Genomic DNA, 19392 nt, shown 5'->3' on the forward strand with positions numbered 1-19392 from the left:
TAAAAGCAGGTTTAAAACTTGCCCCATTGAAGTCAACAGGGTGCAAATTTTAAAAAGAGGATAACACAGTGTAGGCAACACCGATTTTTGTCGTTGTTCTCTGTACTGACAGCACTCCAAATTTACAAAAAAATGAGCTCAATGTTAAAATTGACCGGAGTTCTCCTTTAACAGTCTTTGTACAAATCATCACATTGAATGCAACGGGAGATCAGATAGGGAATGCGGTAGGTCCTTTTATACTCCCCTGAAAAGGAGTTCCAGTTTACCACACCTGTTGACAAAAGAAAAGAAAAGTTTAAGTGTAAAACATGTTTGCATTTCTTCTTTTTTTTAAATATGAACTTTTCTGGTAGCACTGTTTCCTCAATATTAAAGTAGTTCACTTTTAAAATGAAAATTCTGTCATCATATACTCACCCTCATGTTGTTTCAAAGCTGTATGAATTTTTTTCTTCTGCTGAACACAAAGGAAGATATTTAGAAGAATGTCAGTAACCAGACAGTTTTTGGGTCCCATTGACTTCCATAGTATATATTTTTTCCCTACTATGGAAGTCAATGGGACCCAAAAACTGTCTGGTTACTGACATTCTTCTAAATATCTTCCTTTGTGTTCAGCAGAAGACAGAAATGCATACAGGTTTGAAACAACATGAGGGTGAGTATTATATGATGACAGAATTTTCATTTTAAAAGTGAACTACTCCTTTAATTTGCCACCATAACAAGACAATTCAGAAATGAAAAGAAACACTTATTGCCTAAAACAAAAAGCATTAGTCTAATGTAGAAGTGAATGTTATATTATGATAATTAAAATAATTTTAGCACTAGAACCTTGACTTGAATCATAACTGTGGCCCACACAAATGTAGAAATCTCCCATTTTGCTGCACAACTGGCATTTGTTTGGATTTTTTAAGATACTTTAAACTGTTGAATGAAGCTAGAGGAAAATAAAATAAGAATTAAAATGATCACAAACATTAACATTTATTGTTCTGGTGAACAAGATCTTCAGAAATACTGCGGTACATTCATGTAAAAAGGCACCCGTCAAGTAATCACAACTAAACTTGCATTATTCTGAATGCAGCAATGTGTGAGGGGAAATAAATAACATTACACGTTACACGTTGCATGTTACAGAGTGAGCTCCCGAATTAGCCTAATGTTTACCCTGGCTAACGTTAGCTAGCTTATAGGGATCTTCGCCGTGACGTCACGACGCGCTCTGGTTGGCAGAAGAAAAGTAATGGCCGCTTGCTGCGCAGCGCAAACACAGAAGAAAAATGGTTGTATCGTGCTGTGTGATCGGCAAGATTGGGTACTGTACTGTGTGTATCATCTGTGTACATACCCTTATATATTAAGGGCAAATTATTGTATTTTAATACATTTTTACGTGTCAACCAATGTTATATACAGGGCCTGAAGTTAACTTTTTTGACCACCAGCCACTGTGACTTTACCAGACAGTTTTTTTTTTGGGCCTCATAAAAGGTGAAAAAACATTTCTTCTTTAACTTGTAAGAATACACATTTAAGTTCTGTCAATTTATTAACGAGATCCATACAAGTAATAATAACTCTTAGAATACAGATAGACCTAGTGCAGCTCGCATGTAAACAAATCACACGTGGCTGTGTTGATGGCTGGGAAGCTGTTAGTTACACCGTTCAGGAACCGTTAAGCAGAACTAAATTAATATTGTTATTACTGGTAAAGTTACCGGGTAGGCTACCGGACATTTTCTCACCGGTTCACAACATCTGTGCAACTGTCATTGTACTAGCCTATGTCAGCGTTGCATTATCTCATCTCATCTCACCAACAGTTTAATACTTAACTCACACATTCAAACGCAGTCAGAGAAGGGCCTCATCTGGCTCTCCGATCACATATACGTTCCGAAACACTCAAACTGCGCTGCTTTCACAGATGCTTTCTTTACTAATGTGCCGCCACATTTTTTAGCTGTAAATCCAACGAATTTGCTGACTTCGTTAGTCAAAGAACAACAAAAAATTCTCACTCAGGTGATATGGATCAGGCAGAGAACATGAACCCTGGTTATAAAAGCTTAATTATATCTCTTTTTAGCTTCTTCGGACAAAGAATTAACATTATGCTGACAAAACACAGGTAGACTGCTGCGACTTGTTGGTTCTTTCTGCCAACCAGTTCGCGGCCACGCCCATATCGTGACGTCACATTTGACTCCGGCGAACATCCCTATATTGTTTTTATTGCCTGCCATTAGTTAACTTATGTTGCTTTCACGTGCTATCAGAAATGTGATATTTACAACTTTTGAAATCGTGATTTCGAGCTCATTGCATTCAAGTTCGAAATTGGAGGGTGTTCATGTACATTTTATACCAAGGAAAGCCGTTTTACGCCAATTCCAAGAGCAAGGCAGCATTATTATTACCACGCCAGCCAGTAAAATACTTAACAACACCAAGCGAGGACGGTTTAATTTTAAATAAATAAAAACTTTTAATAGATTATCAACTCCAGAAACAGTACCAAAAAAAAAAACAACACAATACTGTATGAACATTTCTTACACAGTTATCTGTGGAAAATATTAGGCTTGTTTGAGATGAGCAAAATCTGCGCAGAATCGATCACCGGTGATCAACGCGAGATGCATGCCGGTTAGAAATGTGTCCGAGTGCGGTCCGCCTTGCTCTGATGTCATGCTGACGTAGGTCAAAAATCTCTCGCGAGCGCAAGGCGCACCTGTCGGATTCTGCAGTCGAGCGCAGTTGCTCTCCACTGACTGCGCTGATCAAAAGCATGATGAGAAACGACTTGCTGACGACACAGCTTAATGTTCATTGGTTTAAACAACCGTGATGTATTGTTCTCTTTTAAAATGTTTGATTTTAAAACTCTGATATCATGTTTTATGTGTATACGTTATGTGGTAATATTCCCAAACTATCTCAGTGCGATCTCTATGGGTTATTCATTGTAATTTTTATTAAAAAAAAGAAAGAAAAAAAAACACATGTCTGTATTAAAGAAAAAAGACTGATAAACATGTATTTGGAATGGAATTAAATAAGTAGGCTACTTTGGGTGTCTTGTTCATTATATTTATTTTCATATAAAAGCAACAGAACTTAAGTTCCATCCAGTTTATTAGCAACACTGTGCACGAGCGTGAATCCCGTGAATCCCGCGATATCCGTCTTTGATCTCACAGGTGTCAGATCCACTGCGAGAAGAGAGAACTGTCCGGCTTGCCTGCGCTTTTTTCACCCCTCCTCTCACTGCAGCCGCCTACTCTCGCATACATTTCAGGCGAGGCAAGGCGCATCTCAAACAAGCCTATTCTTACCGTGGTCTCTGAACCCTCTAAACGAGCTGCCGTCTTGCCAACAAAATCTCGTTCTTCTGACATCTCGTGTGATTCGGTTGTGATTTGGACAACTTCAAGTTACGCCCCCTTCAAGTTACGCCCTCAGTCTTGCAGTCCGCAGACAGACCCATCTCATGCCAGTAGTCCCAGTAGTCATGTCTCAGTAGTGTTTCGATTGTGCCATCTAGCGGTTGAGAAATGCAATTGCATTTGATTTAATTTGAAATGATAGACAGTCGTAGATTGTGTATGAATGTTATTATGTTTATATGTGACAGCAAACATTAAGCTGTGTGAGCGAAAACATTTAAGACTAATATTATTATACTATATCGCTGGTCTGAATCAGGGCTATAGCCAAGCCGTACGTAGACCAGATTGCTTTGATTTCGCCAGGTGGGCTAAAGCAGACCGCATATAGCCCGTCCAATTCGAAGCTAAATCGTGACTACAGATGAGATCGACCATGTCGTGAAATGACACATTGAACCTTGTAGATATCATTAAGCGAACATGATGGAATATCAACCATTTCATGCACTGCCTGGCAAAAAACTACAATTAATCAGTTTTGACTAAAAGTGGGCTACAATAGCCGGGTCTGAATATGAGCTAGATCGTGGCTACGCACAGCCTACACATATAACATGTAAAATAAAGCAAACCAAACAACTTGTAATCACAGTTGACTTTGCTTACATGATGGAATATCATACATCTCTCAAGTTATTTTGGAAAAAAATACATTTATCCAGATTAAATGTTATTTGGGCTAAAAGTGGGTTACACATAGCCGGACTATATCTTGTCTGTATTTAACCGAGACATTGAAATGACGGCTATTGCTTGCTGGGTGTCATCTGCTCAATGCTCATCAGTCATCACTGCAACCTTTTATGTGATTGAAATAGATCTAAATACTTAAAAAACTTCTCACGATTCGTTAATCCCGATAGCTGTAATAGTAAAAACGTATAATAGCTGTAATAGTAAAAGTTTTCCAGATAGTTCCACATGTAATGCCAGATATTTCATATGCAAACATGTCAGCCAATCACAGCAGAGGGCGTTTACATTGAAGTCTCACAGCAGACACGCCCCTTCAAACAGAGTGTTCAAAACAGGGAATGAAATCAGGCTAGGAAATATGCCTTTTATTTCTAAATTATAACAATTTTTTATCTAAAAACCATACTAACATTATAAGGGCACCCCTGGAAACATGATAAAATAACAAAAATAATCCATGGAATGGGACCTTTAAGAAATGTACCAAAAAAAAAAGAACAATCAATCAATCAATCAATATATATATATATATATATATATATATATATATATATATATATATATATATATATATATATGATACATTCTTTTTAGTGCAAATTAAAATAAAACTTTCACACAACTTCACAACTGGTAGACATGCTGCATACTTGAAGTATTTTCTTCCTCACAAAAGTAAACAGTTTAACAAAAAGTGCTCTCAATATAATACTGAATGTACTGAAAATAAATAATAAAATATAATATTTTGGGTTTTATTCTAGGCGCGTTTGCCGCACGTGTTCAAAACCTTCAAACAAAGATGTTTTCTGTGAACGTTCCCTGCAGGTTATTTTTAGATTTTATTTTTAGAATGTAAACTAATTAAAACGTTGCAGATTATACCAATAGCCTGATTATTCTAATGCTGAAATGTGTCATTTAATTGTAAACAAACTAAATAATGCTCGGACACACTCGGTCTCTCTCGCGCACTGTCTAGCGGCATTCGTATCGCTGTTGTCCAGTCCGGCACCTCACACACACACACATGAAAAAAAAAAAAAAAAACCTTTGCAGGTCCTATGGCGGAGAGAGATACTCGGATGAAAGCCGCTTCAGTGAGCTCAATTATAGTAACGCTGCATTTTATTGTCAGTTACGGTCACGGCGGAAACCGTAAATCCTTTGATTACTCATTACTGAAAAAAGTAACGCTGTTATTTCCATCACTGGACACCATTATATGAGAACTGAGCTAGATGATGACATCACTGTTTTCTCCAGAAAACTAATGAGGTTTACGACTATTTCTACTGAGAAATTAAATAACTACTGAGAAAATATGAGACCAGAATAATCCAGAACTGAATATAGGAACAGTGAACAGGAACAACAAAACAATTAAGACAAAAGACTAGTTATTTCACTATTTTAAATGACAGAAATGTCTGCTTTGTTGGTTATGGGGAAGAGAAACACTCTCAAAGCTTTATTGATGACATAAACTGATGAACAATCTCACAAAGACAAAGTTCATGATGAGTCTTGAAGATGAAAGTCCCTTAAATAAAACAAGTTATACATGCTGTTAAAGATGTGATAAACTTATATTAACTTATAAAAAGCATGCATACATTTGTGGCATGAGTTGCTTCAATGATGAAGAATTTCTAAAACTGATATTATGTATTATATATTATGATTAAATAAATAAATAAATAAAACCTACATCTTGTTCTTACTTAAGCTGCATGCGTCTGTTTTATTATCTCAGCTTCTGCATATTTGATTTCTACTGGGAAAAAAAAGTACATAATTTTAAATAATAAAGTAGGGTTTACTAAATATCTGAGAAGCACTAAAATGCTCTTTGAACTTTAACATAGTAAATACATTTAATGTTTTATCAAAAATATGTACAGTGGGGAGAACAAGTATTTGATACACTGCCAATTTTGCAGGTTTTCCTACTTACAAAGCATGGTAGAGGTCTGTACACTTCAACTGTGAAAGATGGAATCTAAAACAAAAATCCAGAAAATCACATTATATGATTTTTAAATAATTAATTTGCATTTTATTGCATGACATAAGTATTTGATCACTTACCAACCAGTAAGAATTCCGGCTCTCACAGACCTGTTCTCCACTCATTACCTGTATTAACTGCACCTGTTTGAACATGTTACCTGTATAAAAGACACCTGTCCACACACTCAATCAAACAGACTCCAACCTCTCCATAATGGCCAAGACCAGAGAGCTGTGTAAGGACATCAGGGATAAAACTGTAGACCTGCACAAGGCTGGGATGGGCTACAGGACAATAGGCAAGCAGCTTGGTGAGAAGGCAACAACTGTTGGAGCAAATATTAGAAAATGGAAGAAGTTCAAGATGACGGTCAATCTCCCTCGTCTGGGGCACCAAGCAAGATCTCACCTCGTGGGGCATCAATGATCATGAGGAAGGTGAGGGATCAGCCCAGAACTACACGGCAGGACCTGGTCAATGACCTGAAGAGAGCTGGGACCACAGTCTCAAAGAAAACCATTAGTAACACACTACGCCGTCATGGATTAAAATCCTGTAGCGCAAGCAAGGTCCCCCTGCTCAAGCCAGTGCATGTCCAGGCCCGTCTGAAGTTTGCCGATGACCATCTGGATGATCCAGAGGAGGAATGGGAGAAGGTCATGTGTTCTGATGAGACAAAAATAGTGCTTTTTGGTCTTAACTCCACTCGCCGTGTTTGGAGGAAGAAGAAGGATGAGTACAACCCCAAGAACACCATCCCAACCGTGAAGCATGGAGGTGGAAACATCATTCTTTGGGCTTGCTTTTCTGCATGGGGACAGGACGACTGCACCGTATTGAGGGGAGGATGGATGGGGCCATGTATCGTGAGATCTTGGCCAACAACCTCCTTCCCTCAGAAAGAGCATTGAAGATGGGTCGAGGCTGGGTCTTCCAGCATGACAACGCCCCAAAACACAGCCAGAGCAACTAAGGAGTGGCTCCGTAAGAAGCATCTCAAGGTCCTGGAGTGGCCTAGCCAGTCTCCAGACCTGAACCCAATAGAAAATCTTTGGAGGGAGCTGAAAATCTGTATTTTCCAGTGACAGTCCCGAAACCTGGAGGATCTGGAGAAGGTCTGCATGGAGGAGTGGGCCAAAATCCCTGCTGCAGTGTGTGCAAACCTGGTCAAGAACTACAGGAAACGCATGATCTCTGTAACTGCAAACAAAGGTTTCTGTACCAAATATTAAGTTCTGCTTTTCTGATGTATCAAATACTTATGTCATGCAATAAAATGCAGATTAATTACTTACTTAATTACACATTACATACAATGTGATTTTCTGGATTTTTGTTTTAGATTCCGTCACTCACAGTTAAAGAGTACCTACGATAAAAATTACAAACTTCTATATGCTTTGTAAGTGGGAAAACCTGCAAAATCGCCAGTGTACTCAAATACTTGTTCTCCCCACTGTACAACGCATAATTCATAAAGAAAACCTGTTTACATTATACATGTGTAATGTACATTAGTAGCAAATGACAGCATCTGCTTAAAAGAGGCAATTACAGTAACAAACAAAAGAGGAATAGTAATAATATTTGAGTTTATTGCCATATCAACATCACCAGCTATTACATGGCAGATACATATTAAACATTTAACATCAAAAGTACAATATAACGAAAACAAACATTTAATAAAATTCAACTTAGACAAATAAAAAAATAAAATAAAATAAGTACATGTACAAAATGAGTACAATTCTATAAAAGATTCCTGATAAAAGTTTGTCCTGATAAAAAGTGTTGTCTCATAACATTAAAGATCAGGCAATCAAAAAGAATATGCTTTACAGAGAGTTGATACTGAAGTACTAACATTTTGGTGCTTCTTCACCCCTCAATAAATGCCCATGAGTCAGTCTAGTATGATTCTTATGCTGAATCTTGATGTCTGTGTCTTAATTTTCTTCCACATAATATATTTTAAAAATCAAAATTCAGAATGTGTGATCTGTGCCAAGAGACTATTGTAAGTGAATATAATCCATTAACATCAAATAACCACTTTTGGTCAGTGATGAGAAGTGCATTATTCTACTTTTTGCTGAAAACTATGGCCTATCCCACACCTTGTAAATACAACTTGGTCGTGTCTTGATTTTAAACAGAAGAGAAGAACATGAAACAGGCTTCCGAAATCATTGAAACTGATAAAAGAATGCTTGATATTACAGTATGAATGAGACATTGGTAATATCTTAATAATATCAGAACAGAAACTAGAATAGGAAAGTAGTGTGAGAGCTCACTTCATCATCCTCATCATCATCATCATGCAGCCAGAAACGATGAAACATGTTTAGATGTGTTGAACTGTTGAACAGTGCGTATATGAACCGTTCTGCTCTGTGGACACAAATTATGGAGAATGATGACTGAACAACTGACATAACCAAAAAATGTCAAAATCTAAATGTAAAATAAATGCTAATCTGCAATTATATTTAATATGGTCCATCTTCTGGTCTTTGTTCCAGAGCCGTCTCGTCAGCTGAATGTGGAAATGTTTCTTCAGTTGTTCAGTGTTTTATGCTGTACTGTTGTTGAGTTCTCCAGCTGGAACACAGCAGTGATGATGATGATGATGATGATGATGATGAAGAGTTTCTCAGGCTGACTTTATCAGCTGGCGAAGCATGTAGCATTGCTTTTAGCCCATCCTTTGTTCCATCTTTGAATCCTCTTTAATAATTCACTCTTCTCTCATCTGCCTTTATCACACTATCAATCTTATGTTCCTCTTGTTTCCACTATTAGTTCCACTAAATGATTTATGATGCAGAACCCTGAAAAAAATGGGTTGAACTCCCCTGCTTGTCTTCTTCATCATCATCTTGTTTCATCAGTATGTCAAACAATCCAGGAGTATCAACTACAGACACGTCCCTTTAGTTTTCTTGTCAGTTCTCAATCTTGCTTCTATTTCGCATTCTCTCTCTCTCTCTCTCTCAAAAATATTGATGGCCTTCTCATGTCTTCATGTCTGTTTTTCCTCTTGATCCTTCTCACTCACTGATTTAAGTATGTCTCATCATCATCATCTTGGTGGACCTTTAAACTCTGCTCTGATTTTCTCCTCCGTTTCCTTTACCACTCTCTCAATCTCCTCTTGTAGTTTTCTCTGCATTTCCATATGTATCATTTCCATATGTCTCATTTCCATATGTCTTATACGTCTCATTTTCATATGCATTTCCATTTCCATTTCTATATCCATTTCCACATGTCTCATTGATGAATCCGGATAATCAAAGAATCTCTCAAACTCCTCCTCTCGTTCCACCTCTTCTTGTATCCTCTCTTCCACGCTCAGTCTCATTGCTTTAAGTCTTTCTTGTAAAAATCTTGGTGGACCTTCAAACTCTGCTCTGATTTTCTCCTCCGTCTCCTTTCTCACTCTCTCAATCTCCTCTTGTCTTTCTTGCTCCTCTCGTTGTGTTTTCTCCGCTTCATCTCTCCGTCTCATTGCTTTAAATCTTTCTAGTAAAAATCTTGGTGGACCTTCAAATTCTGCTCTGACTCTCTCCTCTGTCTCCTTTATCACTCTCTCAATCTCCTCTTGATGTGTTTTCTCCATTTCCTCTCTCAGTCTCATTAATTTAAATCTTTCTAGTAAAAATCTTGGTGGACCTTCAAACTCTTCTCTGATTCTCCTCTCTGTCTCCTTTATCACTCTCTCAATCTCCTCTCGTCTTTGTACCTCCGCTTGTTTTCTAATCATTTCTGTTTGATTGCGGACTATAAACGACAGTAATCCTCTGTTCTGCCTCCTTTCTGTCTCAATCTCCTCTCGTCGTTTCCTGTCTTCATCTCTCAGTCTCATTGACTTAATTCTTTCTTGTAAAAATCTTGGTGGACCTTCAAACTCTGCTCTGATTCTCCTCTCCGTCTCATTTATCACTCTCTCAATCTCCTCTTGTCTTAGTTTCTTCTCTTGTTGTTTTCTTTCCTCTTTCTCTCTCTGTCTCTGCTCTTCTTTCTCTCGTCTGAATCTCAGAGGATCTTCAATCATCTGATTACTGAAGTGTCCTTCTCCATTCTGCTCTATCAATGTGTCAATCTTCTGCAGTAGATCATCCACCTGCTCTCTGTTATTCTCATCTCTATTGTTGAAGACGTGAAATCTACCTCCACACCGACCAACTAGATCTCTTAATATACAGTTCTGCTTAATGAGTTTCTCCACAGATTCTCCTTTAAGCTTATCTCCATGAGTGAAGAGAATGATGGAGTATTTTAACACTTCTTCACCAAACAATGTTTTAATCTGTTCTGCAATCTGCTGCTCCAGTTCAGTGAAAATCATACTCAGATTAATCACAATAAGAAATGTATGAGGTCCAGGACTGGATAAATAAACACTCCATGCTATCTCTGTCATTAACTCTTCAGAGTTCATGTGTGAGTGAAAGAATCCAGGAGTATCAACTAGAGACACAGATCTGCCTGAAACAGTGGCACGAGCATCTGAACATTCACAGGTTACTGATCTTGTACTCCTCTCAGATCTGAACTCTCTCTGTCCCAGTATTGTGTTTCCAGATGCACTCTTCCCAACACCGGTTTTACCAAGAAGAACAATCCGTCTGGAAGTGTCTGGTTTGCACAAAACAGGAAGTCTGACAGAAAACAGGCTGGTCAACCTCTCTACATCTGTACAATAGAGAAAGCAGATGCAAGCAGTGATCTTTTCACCTGGGGCTGCATGATATTGAAAAAATCTGACATTGTGATACTGTTTTTATTTAATATATATTGTCATATCAAAAAACATTTAACCAGATGACTTGAATAGCTCTATTTGGAAATAATTAATAATTCTAGGATGATTGGGATGATTTTGAAGGGGAGTGAATCTGCAAAATAAACAAAAGCACAGATATACAGTAGAACAAAGATATAAATGATATAAACAGTGCTTTATGTTTTTCAGGCAAGTATAACATTATTCAAGTATAGAAATTGAATAATCAACAGCAAAAGTGATTATTTTTGTCTTTTGTTTGATTAACATTAATAACACAAACAACAGCAGGTATATTAAGAGCTGCATGTATTCAATATAATGATACACATCCGTTTTTACTCTTAAAGTCCCCCTGTGGTGAAAATCCAGTTTTTAATGTTGTTTATATGTCTATGTGGTGTTTTTAATATGCTTTCAGACAAACCATGTGTAAATTCACAAGTCGACACCATTGCTGAGTATTTACTCCGTAAAACTGCGGTGAACCAAAGACAGCCTCAAAAACACAGTTTGAAATCGCTGGTGTTTCTGACGTCACAAACTACCTTGTAACCAATCAGATCAATGTGTGATTGTCAACAAGTGCATCTCTGAGCTGGAGTGAGTGAGTGCAGGCGGGGCTCATTAACATATTCATAGAACCACGTATACTAAATGAGGAAAGGGTGTAGAGTTACATTCAAGCTATTTTAAGGCATGAAGTATTTTTTATGTTCCAGGAAAAAGCATCTAAATAGGTCAATTTGGTGATCAATGATGAGTTTTAAGGGATACAATTATTGACTACAGGGGGACTTTAAATGTTATGTTCACTTAAGACATACCTGACTGTTTTTACGAGTATACTTGCGGAGACTGGAATTTTAACAATTTTGCATGTCTGTGTCCTTTCAAGCACAAAAAGACGAGAAAGAGAACTTGATTCATGTTCTGTCTGCGAGGCTCTCTGCACAGAAAACGGGGTGCGAGATCCAGTTCTCCTTCGAGTCTTCTTGCGCTTGAATGCTTTAAGCTGGTTTGAATGTTTAAACTGATAAACTGATAGGACTTAAAAAGACGTGCAAATGACAAACTGGTTAAACTAACCTGATCTACGATCCTTATACTTGACATCACACATCACGATATTGATGCTAAAACGATATATCGTGCAGCCCTAAGTTCACCTATTCCTAATTCAAGAACACAATGGTGAAATGCAGAGATCAAACTAGCTGCATTACAATAACCAGATATGGAAAATGAATAAAGCATTCTACAGAGACCCAGAAGGGACTTTGTTAGGCTTGCTGTGGTAGTATGCGTGATCACAAATTCAAAAGTGAAGAGCAAGCACATTGCTTGCATATTGATAGTGGCTCTCTGCCCGCAAAATATTTATAATATAATTATCCAACTATATATATGCAAGATAATGCAAAAGTATATTGGGCGAAATAAATAAGTAAATATATTTTTTCCTCTCATCTCATTTTTCCACCACTATGTCCCTTTAGTGGCTCCGTAGATTGCATCACATCCCTATGGATGATTTTATTAAACCCTGCAACTGCAGACTACGAATGAAATTGACTACATTGTGTCAGTGAGATCTGTGTATTAAGAGTTCAAATATCAAACTATCTATCAGATCTCCACGAGTGAAGAGAATGATGGAGTATTTTAACACTACCTGTACATAAAACACTCCTCCTGATATTCACATGCCTGGGGTCAGGAACACTTTCTAGTATTCTCGCCGCTAGAGTCCGCTTCGGTTTTGCTCCTTTTTCTGTATAAAAAGATATAAAATGGATTGCATTTTTCAGCCCTCACTTTACTCACAGTGGTTAAACAGAGATTCAGCTGTTACAGTCATACATTTCAGATTTTCCCAGATACATTACATACAATAGCATTAAATGTTTTATTCTAGTCACATCTGTAAATAGCTTAAACACTAGCTTTTGGGGAAAAAAGTGTGCAGAACATTTATCATGTCATGCAGGAGAAAAAATGACAAACCAATCTGTAATGAGTAAAACATTATAATACAGAGATCTCTCTCTCTCTGTAACTCTTTCTCGCTGTGACGCAGCGTTTGAATCTCTAAAGACAGTCAGTGAGAGCAGACTTTCACAATTTGTCTTAAATATTTATAATATTTTGTATAATAACGACTCACTCACCTATTATGTCAGGGTATGTTGAATATATTTTTGTAAACAGCTCTTGAACTTGTCCATTAGGTTCTCTCTTCTTGTTGTTGAACACATGGTATCTCTGGTCATATTTCTGAACGAGTCTCTTCAGTGGTTCAGTCTCATAGATGAATTCATCTATTGACATGTTTTCTTCCTCTAGTTCATCTCTTCCAGTGAAGAGAATCCAGGTTTTCTTCAAGCGCTCTTCTCCTAACAGCTCCTCAATCTTCTCCACAGTTTCTCTCTCTTTTATAGTGAATCTGTCAGCTTTGATGACCAGCAGAAACACACAGGGATCTGATTCACATCTCTGAAGAACATTTGCATAAATCTGCTGAATCTCCACTTCACTGAGCTTTGTGTTGAATAGTCCTGGTGTGTCATAAACAATGACCCGTCTTCCACAGACCCACCCAGATTCAACAGCTAATTCTTGTGTGACAGAAGTGAAACTTTCCTTTGATTCAAAAGCTTTTCGTCCCAGTATTGTGTTTCCTGATGCACTTTTCCCAGCTCCTATTTTTCCCAGTAACACCAAATTCAGACCCTCAATCCTTTCTGCCATTTTCAAGATGTGGCCTAAAGCTAAAAAGTGCTGCAAGACAAAAATGACACATAAACACACATTTATCAAAAATCTCACAGACATTTCCTTCAGTACATGTAGTATATGGGAATGCTTCTGTAAGGACCTACTGGCCCGGAGACTGTTTCAAATAGAGTGGCTGAAGGCAAGTTGCGTTGATCTGTCTTTTCTTGGTGCTTAATTGCATCTGATTCCATTATTATTATTAGGTCAGAACCCGCGGCCATCAGGGCCGGACTGAAGCTGGTACCCGGGCGTGGCAGGGGGGCTCGACAGCGCCCCCTGGAATGGGGTCCGAAATCTTGGTCCATATATCAAACAAGCTTGCATGTAATAATATGAAACTCAGTACACATATAGATCTCATCGGGCCGCACAACTTTCGTTCTCTAAGTTTTACAAAAGCCCAACAGGAAGTCGGTTATTATACGTTGTTTGGAAAACGCATACAATGGAATGTGAAATACTCCTCCTAGGGAATTCATCCGATCGCCGCCAAACTCGGTGTGAATGAAGTCAAGACATTGAGGATGAATTCTTGCGAACAGATTTTTGATATCTCGAACGGTTTGGCCGTGTTGAGGAAACAAATTTATGGCGAATAATGGGAGACAGGAAGTGTGTTATAACTTCTGCATACATTAACTGATCTTGCTGAAACTTCAGCAGTGTGTTCGTTGTAAGAGGCCGATCACATGGATGTAACTATTGTGAGTCAAAGTTATAGCGCCACCAACTGGCAACAGGAAGTGTGTCACTTTCAAAATGCTTTGAAATCACTTTCTTATTTTTACCCGATTTGCTTAAAACTTTATGTGTATAATGTAGACACACGGCAGATGTAGACCTGTGAAAGGATTATTGATATCTTAGATACTGTTGCCGTGGCAACGCATCAAACTTTAATATTCTTTTCGGATGCTTTTGAGACTCTTCACATGCTTGAAAATGCATGAAACTCGACAGACACATCACATTTATTATACAGTAGACATGTGCAAAGTTTCAGAAACGGGTGTGGTGGAATGGCTCAGTAGCGCCACCTTTAGTCAAAAATGGGGGCTTAGTTTTTCCTAGAATCACAAAACTTGGTAGGTGTATTGCTCTCATCAAGCAGGACAACTTTCTAATTTACAGTCATAACCTCAGACCCACAGGAAGTCAGATATTTTGGTTTGGATGTGGATTTTCTGGAGAATTTTCTCTCTCTCTGTGTGTGTCTGTGTGTGTGTGGGGTGGGGGGGGGGGGTTGTCTATTCCTTTTAATCTTTGTTTTTCAAGGTTTCAGGGGCTTTTGGGGCCCTTAAAGTGCTCAAAAACTCTTGAAACTTTCCACACAGGTCAGAACCCACGGTCATCAGAGCCGGGCTGAAGCCGCTCAACAGCGCCCCCTTGGACACGGTCTGAAAACTTGGTCCATATATCAAACACGCTTGCATGAATTAATATGAAACTCGGTACACATATAGATCTCATCGGGCCGAACAACTTCCGCACTCTAAGTTATTAGCTCCGCCCAACAGGAAGTCGGCTATTATGGGTTGTTTGAAAAACGCATTCTGTGGAATTTAATGTACTCATCCTAGAGAATTCCTCCAATCGCCTCCAAACTCGGTCAGCATGAAATCAAGACATTGAGGATGATAAATTCCGGACGGATTTTTGATATCTCGAACGGTTTGGTCGTGGCGAGGAAACAATGGCGAGAAAAGAAAAACACGAAGTAATATAACTTCTGCATACGTTAACTGATCTTGATGAAACTTCAGCAGTGTGTTCGTGGTAAGAGGCCGATCAGATGGATGTAACTATTGTGAGTCAAAGTTATAGCGCCACCAACTGGCATATATATATATATATATATATATATATATATATATATATATATAATAAATATAGCTATATATATAAATATAGCTGCGAGCAGCGATGGAGGGCCCAAGCCGGTGACACCGCCACCCCGGTGGCTTTAGTGTAACTAAAGGCACCAGGGTGGCGGTGCCACCGGCTTGGGCCCGCAATCGCTGCTCGCAGCTATATTTATTATTATGACCTAAAAAGTGTTGATTGTAGTTCCAAACGATTTCTGATAATGATTTAATATTATTTTTTGGTATTCAGTTTCATTCATTGTCAGTAGTCGCAGGGTTTACCATCATCCATAGGGATGTGACACGTTCTACGGTGCCACTAAAGGGACATGGTGGTGGAAAAAATATGAGATGGGAGGACAAAATATATTTCACTGTAGGGCTGTCACTAACCGTTATTTTCGCAATTGAGCATAATCAGTCAATTATTTTGATGATTAATCGAGAAGTATAAAATACAATTAATAGGTCAATTTCATTGCCATTTAAGTGAAATTACTGAACTTAAATATACAAGCTTGATAAAAATTATCATTCTATAAGAAAATTTCAGATGGCACTTATATATTCAGATGGCATATATATATATATACACTCACCTAAAGGATTATTAGGAACACCATACTAATACTGTGTTTGACCCCCTTTCGCCTTCAGAACTGCCTTAATTCTACGTGGCATTGATTCAACAAGGTGCTGAAAGCATTCTTTAGAAATGTTGGCCCATATTGATAGGATAGCATCTTGCAGTTGATGGAGATTTGTGGGATGCACATCCAGGGCACGAAGCTCCCGTTCCACCACATCCCAAAGATGCTCTATTGGGTTGAGATCTGGTGACTGTGGGGGCCATTTTAGTACAGTGAACTCATTGTCATGTTCAAGAAACCAATTTGAAATGATTCGAGCTTTGTGACATGGTGCATTATCCTGCTGGAAGTAGCCATCAGAGGATGGGTACATGGTGGTCATAAAGGGATGGACATGGTCAGAAACAATGCTCAGGTAGGCCGTGGCATTTAAACGATGCCCAATTGGCACTAAGGGGCCTAAAGTGTGCCAAGAAAACATCCCCCACACCATTACACCACCACCACCATCCTGCACAGTGGTAACAAGGCATGATGGATCCATGTTCTCATTCTGTTTACGCCAAATTCTGACTCTACCATCTGAATGTCTCAACAGAAATCGAGACTCATCAGACCAGGCAACATTTTTCCAGTCTTCAACTGTCCAATTTTGGTGAGCTCGTGCAAATTGTAGCCTCTTTTTCCTATTTGTAGTGGAGATGAGTGGTACCCGGTGGGGTCTTCTGCTGTTGTAGCCCATCCGCCTCAAGGTTGTGCGTGTTGTGGCTTCACAAATGCTTTGCTGCATACCTCGGTTGTAACGAGTGGTTATTTCAGTCAAAGTTGCTCTTCTATCAGCTTGAATCAGTCGGCCCATTCTCCTCTGACCTCTAGCATCAACAAGGCATTTTCGCCCACAGGACTGCCGCATACTGGATGTTTTTCCCTTTTCACACCATTCTTTGTAAACCCTAGAAATGGTTGTGCGTGAAAATCCCAGTAACTGAGCAGATTGTGAAATACTCAGACCGGCCCGTCTGGCACCAACAACCATGCAACGCTCAAAATTGCTTAAATCACCTTTCTTTCCCATTCTGGCATTCAGTTTGGAGTTCAGGAGATTGTCTTGACCAGGACCACACCCCTAAATGCATTGAAGCAACTGCCATCCATTTCCAACTGTTAGGTTGATTAGATAATTGCATTAATGAGAAATTGAACAGGTGTTCCTAATAATCCTTTAGGTGAGTGTGTATATATATATATATATATATATATACATACATACCGGTACATATATATATACAGGCTGCACATACTAATAGAAAAAAAGAATTAACGAATTAATTAAAACAAATTGAATTAATAAATAAATAAATAATAATATTGACGCACATGTTTCTCTCTGAAAAAACTTGACAAACGTCTTGAAATACATAATCTGAACAATGTTTCGAGGTGTGGTAGCTGTAGAATAAGCGGAATAATTGACTCCTGGCAGTTGAATTATTAGAAAAATAATGCACACCTGAGGTGTAACGGTTCGCTTCGTGACCGCATTACCACCTCGGGTGTGCATTATTTTTCTAATACTTCAACTGCCAGGAGTCAATTATTCCTTACTTATACAACTTTGGATCTTAAAAATGTATTTTCAGTTCATGTTAAAGGAGCTGTATGTAAGATTGTGGCCAAAACTGGTACTGCAATCACTTTCAAATTACTGTAGAGCAGTGTATCCGCTCCCCCTCCCCCTGACTCGAGGTTGCCAGATATGCTGCAGGATCCAGCAGGAACGTAGGCTGCTACAAGGAGCTGCAGCTGTGGTAAGAGCAGCAGAGCTGGCAACCCGGATGCCGAAACACTTCTGACTTCGTGATTGGTAGATAGGTGGAGGGTGGGGCTTCAGGCCAAAACACAAGATGACAACATCAACATCAGTTGAGGGCTGCAAGTTCACTTTTTAAATGACAATATCCTGGCCGTACTACTGTTGTCAGCGATATAAGTATTTGAAATGAACATGATTTCTTAATGTCTAGTGACATATCAGGGCCATTTTATGATTAATTGAAATACATTTCTTACATACAGCTCCTTTAACTAATACTAACAAAATGAAACCACATTATAAAGTGTTACCATTTTTAATAAAGAAAGTTGGTCATAGGAGTGTAAAAAAAAAAGTAAAAGTTGAGGAATCTTACACTGGTTCAAACGAGGCTACTGTATTTTATGTTTGATTTATGTTGAAGTGTTTGTGACATGGCTTTTAATGGCGAGCCTTTTGTTTTTGTATCCAAGCTATCAAAGTATATCAAAATTTGAATTTAGATTTAACTGCTAATATATCGGTTATCGGTATCGGCCAACATTTTCATATCAGTGCTCCTCTAATTGAGTGTTTTCAAACACACGTCTGATTGCAGTTCAGTTTGCAATGAAAATGATAGTTCAGCTAGGGAGGCAGTTATTGATTATTTTAGTAATCGAGTATTCTACCGATTATTCCATCGATTAATTGAGTAGTCAGATAAAAAAAATTATGGTAATAAAAATAGATCGAAGTGAACAACAGTCAGCCACACGTCACAGCCACAATCATCACTCAATCACCAGAGTACTGATTCGCTGCACCTGCACTCCCTCATCAACACACCCTTCATATGCCCCGCTCACCATTCACTCCTCGCCTGGTCTCATCGCAGTAATACACTGCTTTCTGTCAGACTCCTTACCAATCTACTCACCTGAGATCGTCTCGTCCTGTTTCCAGTCTCCTGTCTGTCTTCCGTCCGTCATCCTGATCGCCTGTCTTCGTGTTCACTCGTCACCTGCACAGAGAATCCACTTCAGTCAACGCCAGCTCAATGTCACCATCATCAATCATCATCCTGTGAACATCATCCTCATCCACCAAACACTGTGTTCAATTAAACCTGTCTCTCCTTCTGTGTGTGTGACGACAACAGTCTTTAAAATTACTTTAATACAAATATATAACAACAACTGTGGGGTTACAAATTTAAGAATCTGTTTAAGATCTGCCGATCCTACATCCTTACATCACATCACATGAAAAACTCAGGTGAACTACAGTGTACTGGAGTGGGCATTCAAGGTAAACATGATGGCATCAATTTGCTTATTAGATTCAATATAGTTTCCAGTGAAAATGATAACTGCGGCGGACTGAAACTAG

The 19392-nt window shown here is 38.6% G+C and overlaps 2 protein-coding genes and 1 long non-coding RNA gene across 4 annotated transcripts in view; 1 reads left to right on the top strand and 2 right to left on the bottom strand.

Annotated features, from left to right (window-relative positions):
• LOC307164701 (GTPase IMAP family member 9-like) overlaps nucleotides 1-19392 on the top strand; it is a 138121-nt gene that overhangs the window by 112205 nt on the left and 6524 nt on the right. The gene's annotated exons all lie outside the window — the stretch shown is intronic.
• LOC307171237 (uncharacterized protein) lies at nucleotides 7620-12098 on the bottom strand (the record flags this gene model as incomplete). The annotated part of the gene is made up of 2 exons (XM_079892739.1): nucleotides 7620-10884; nucleotides 12065-12098. 2 exons carry the CDS (start codon nucleotides 12096-12098, stop codon nucleotides 9269-9271), a joined length of 1650 nt encoding a protein of 549 aa, XP_079748865.1. The 3' UTR covers nucleotides 7620-9268.
• LOC307164994 lies at nucleotides 12651-19020 on the bottom strand. The gene is made up of 3 exons (XR_013822375.1): nucleotides 18941-19020; nucleotides 13147-13756; nucleotides 12651-12749 (listed from the first exon to the last, which is right to left on the bottom strand). It is a non-coding gene; the product is annotated as an uncharacterized lncRNA (long non-coding RNA).

Source organism: Squalius cephalus (assembly GCF_949319135.1).
Source record: "Squalius cephalus genome assembly, chromosome: 1".
Taxonomy (NCBI): domain Eukaryota; kingdom Metazoa; phylum Chordata; class Actinopteri; order Cypriniformes; family Leuciscidae; genus Squalius; species Squalius cephalus.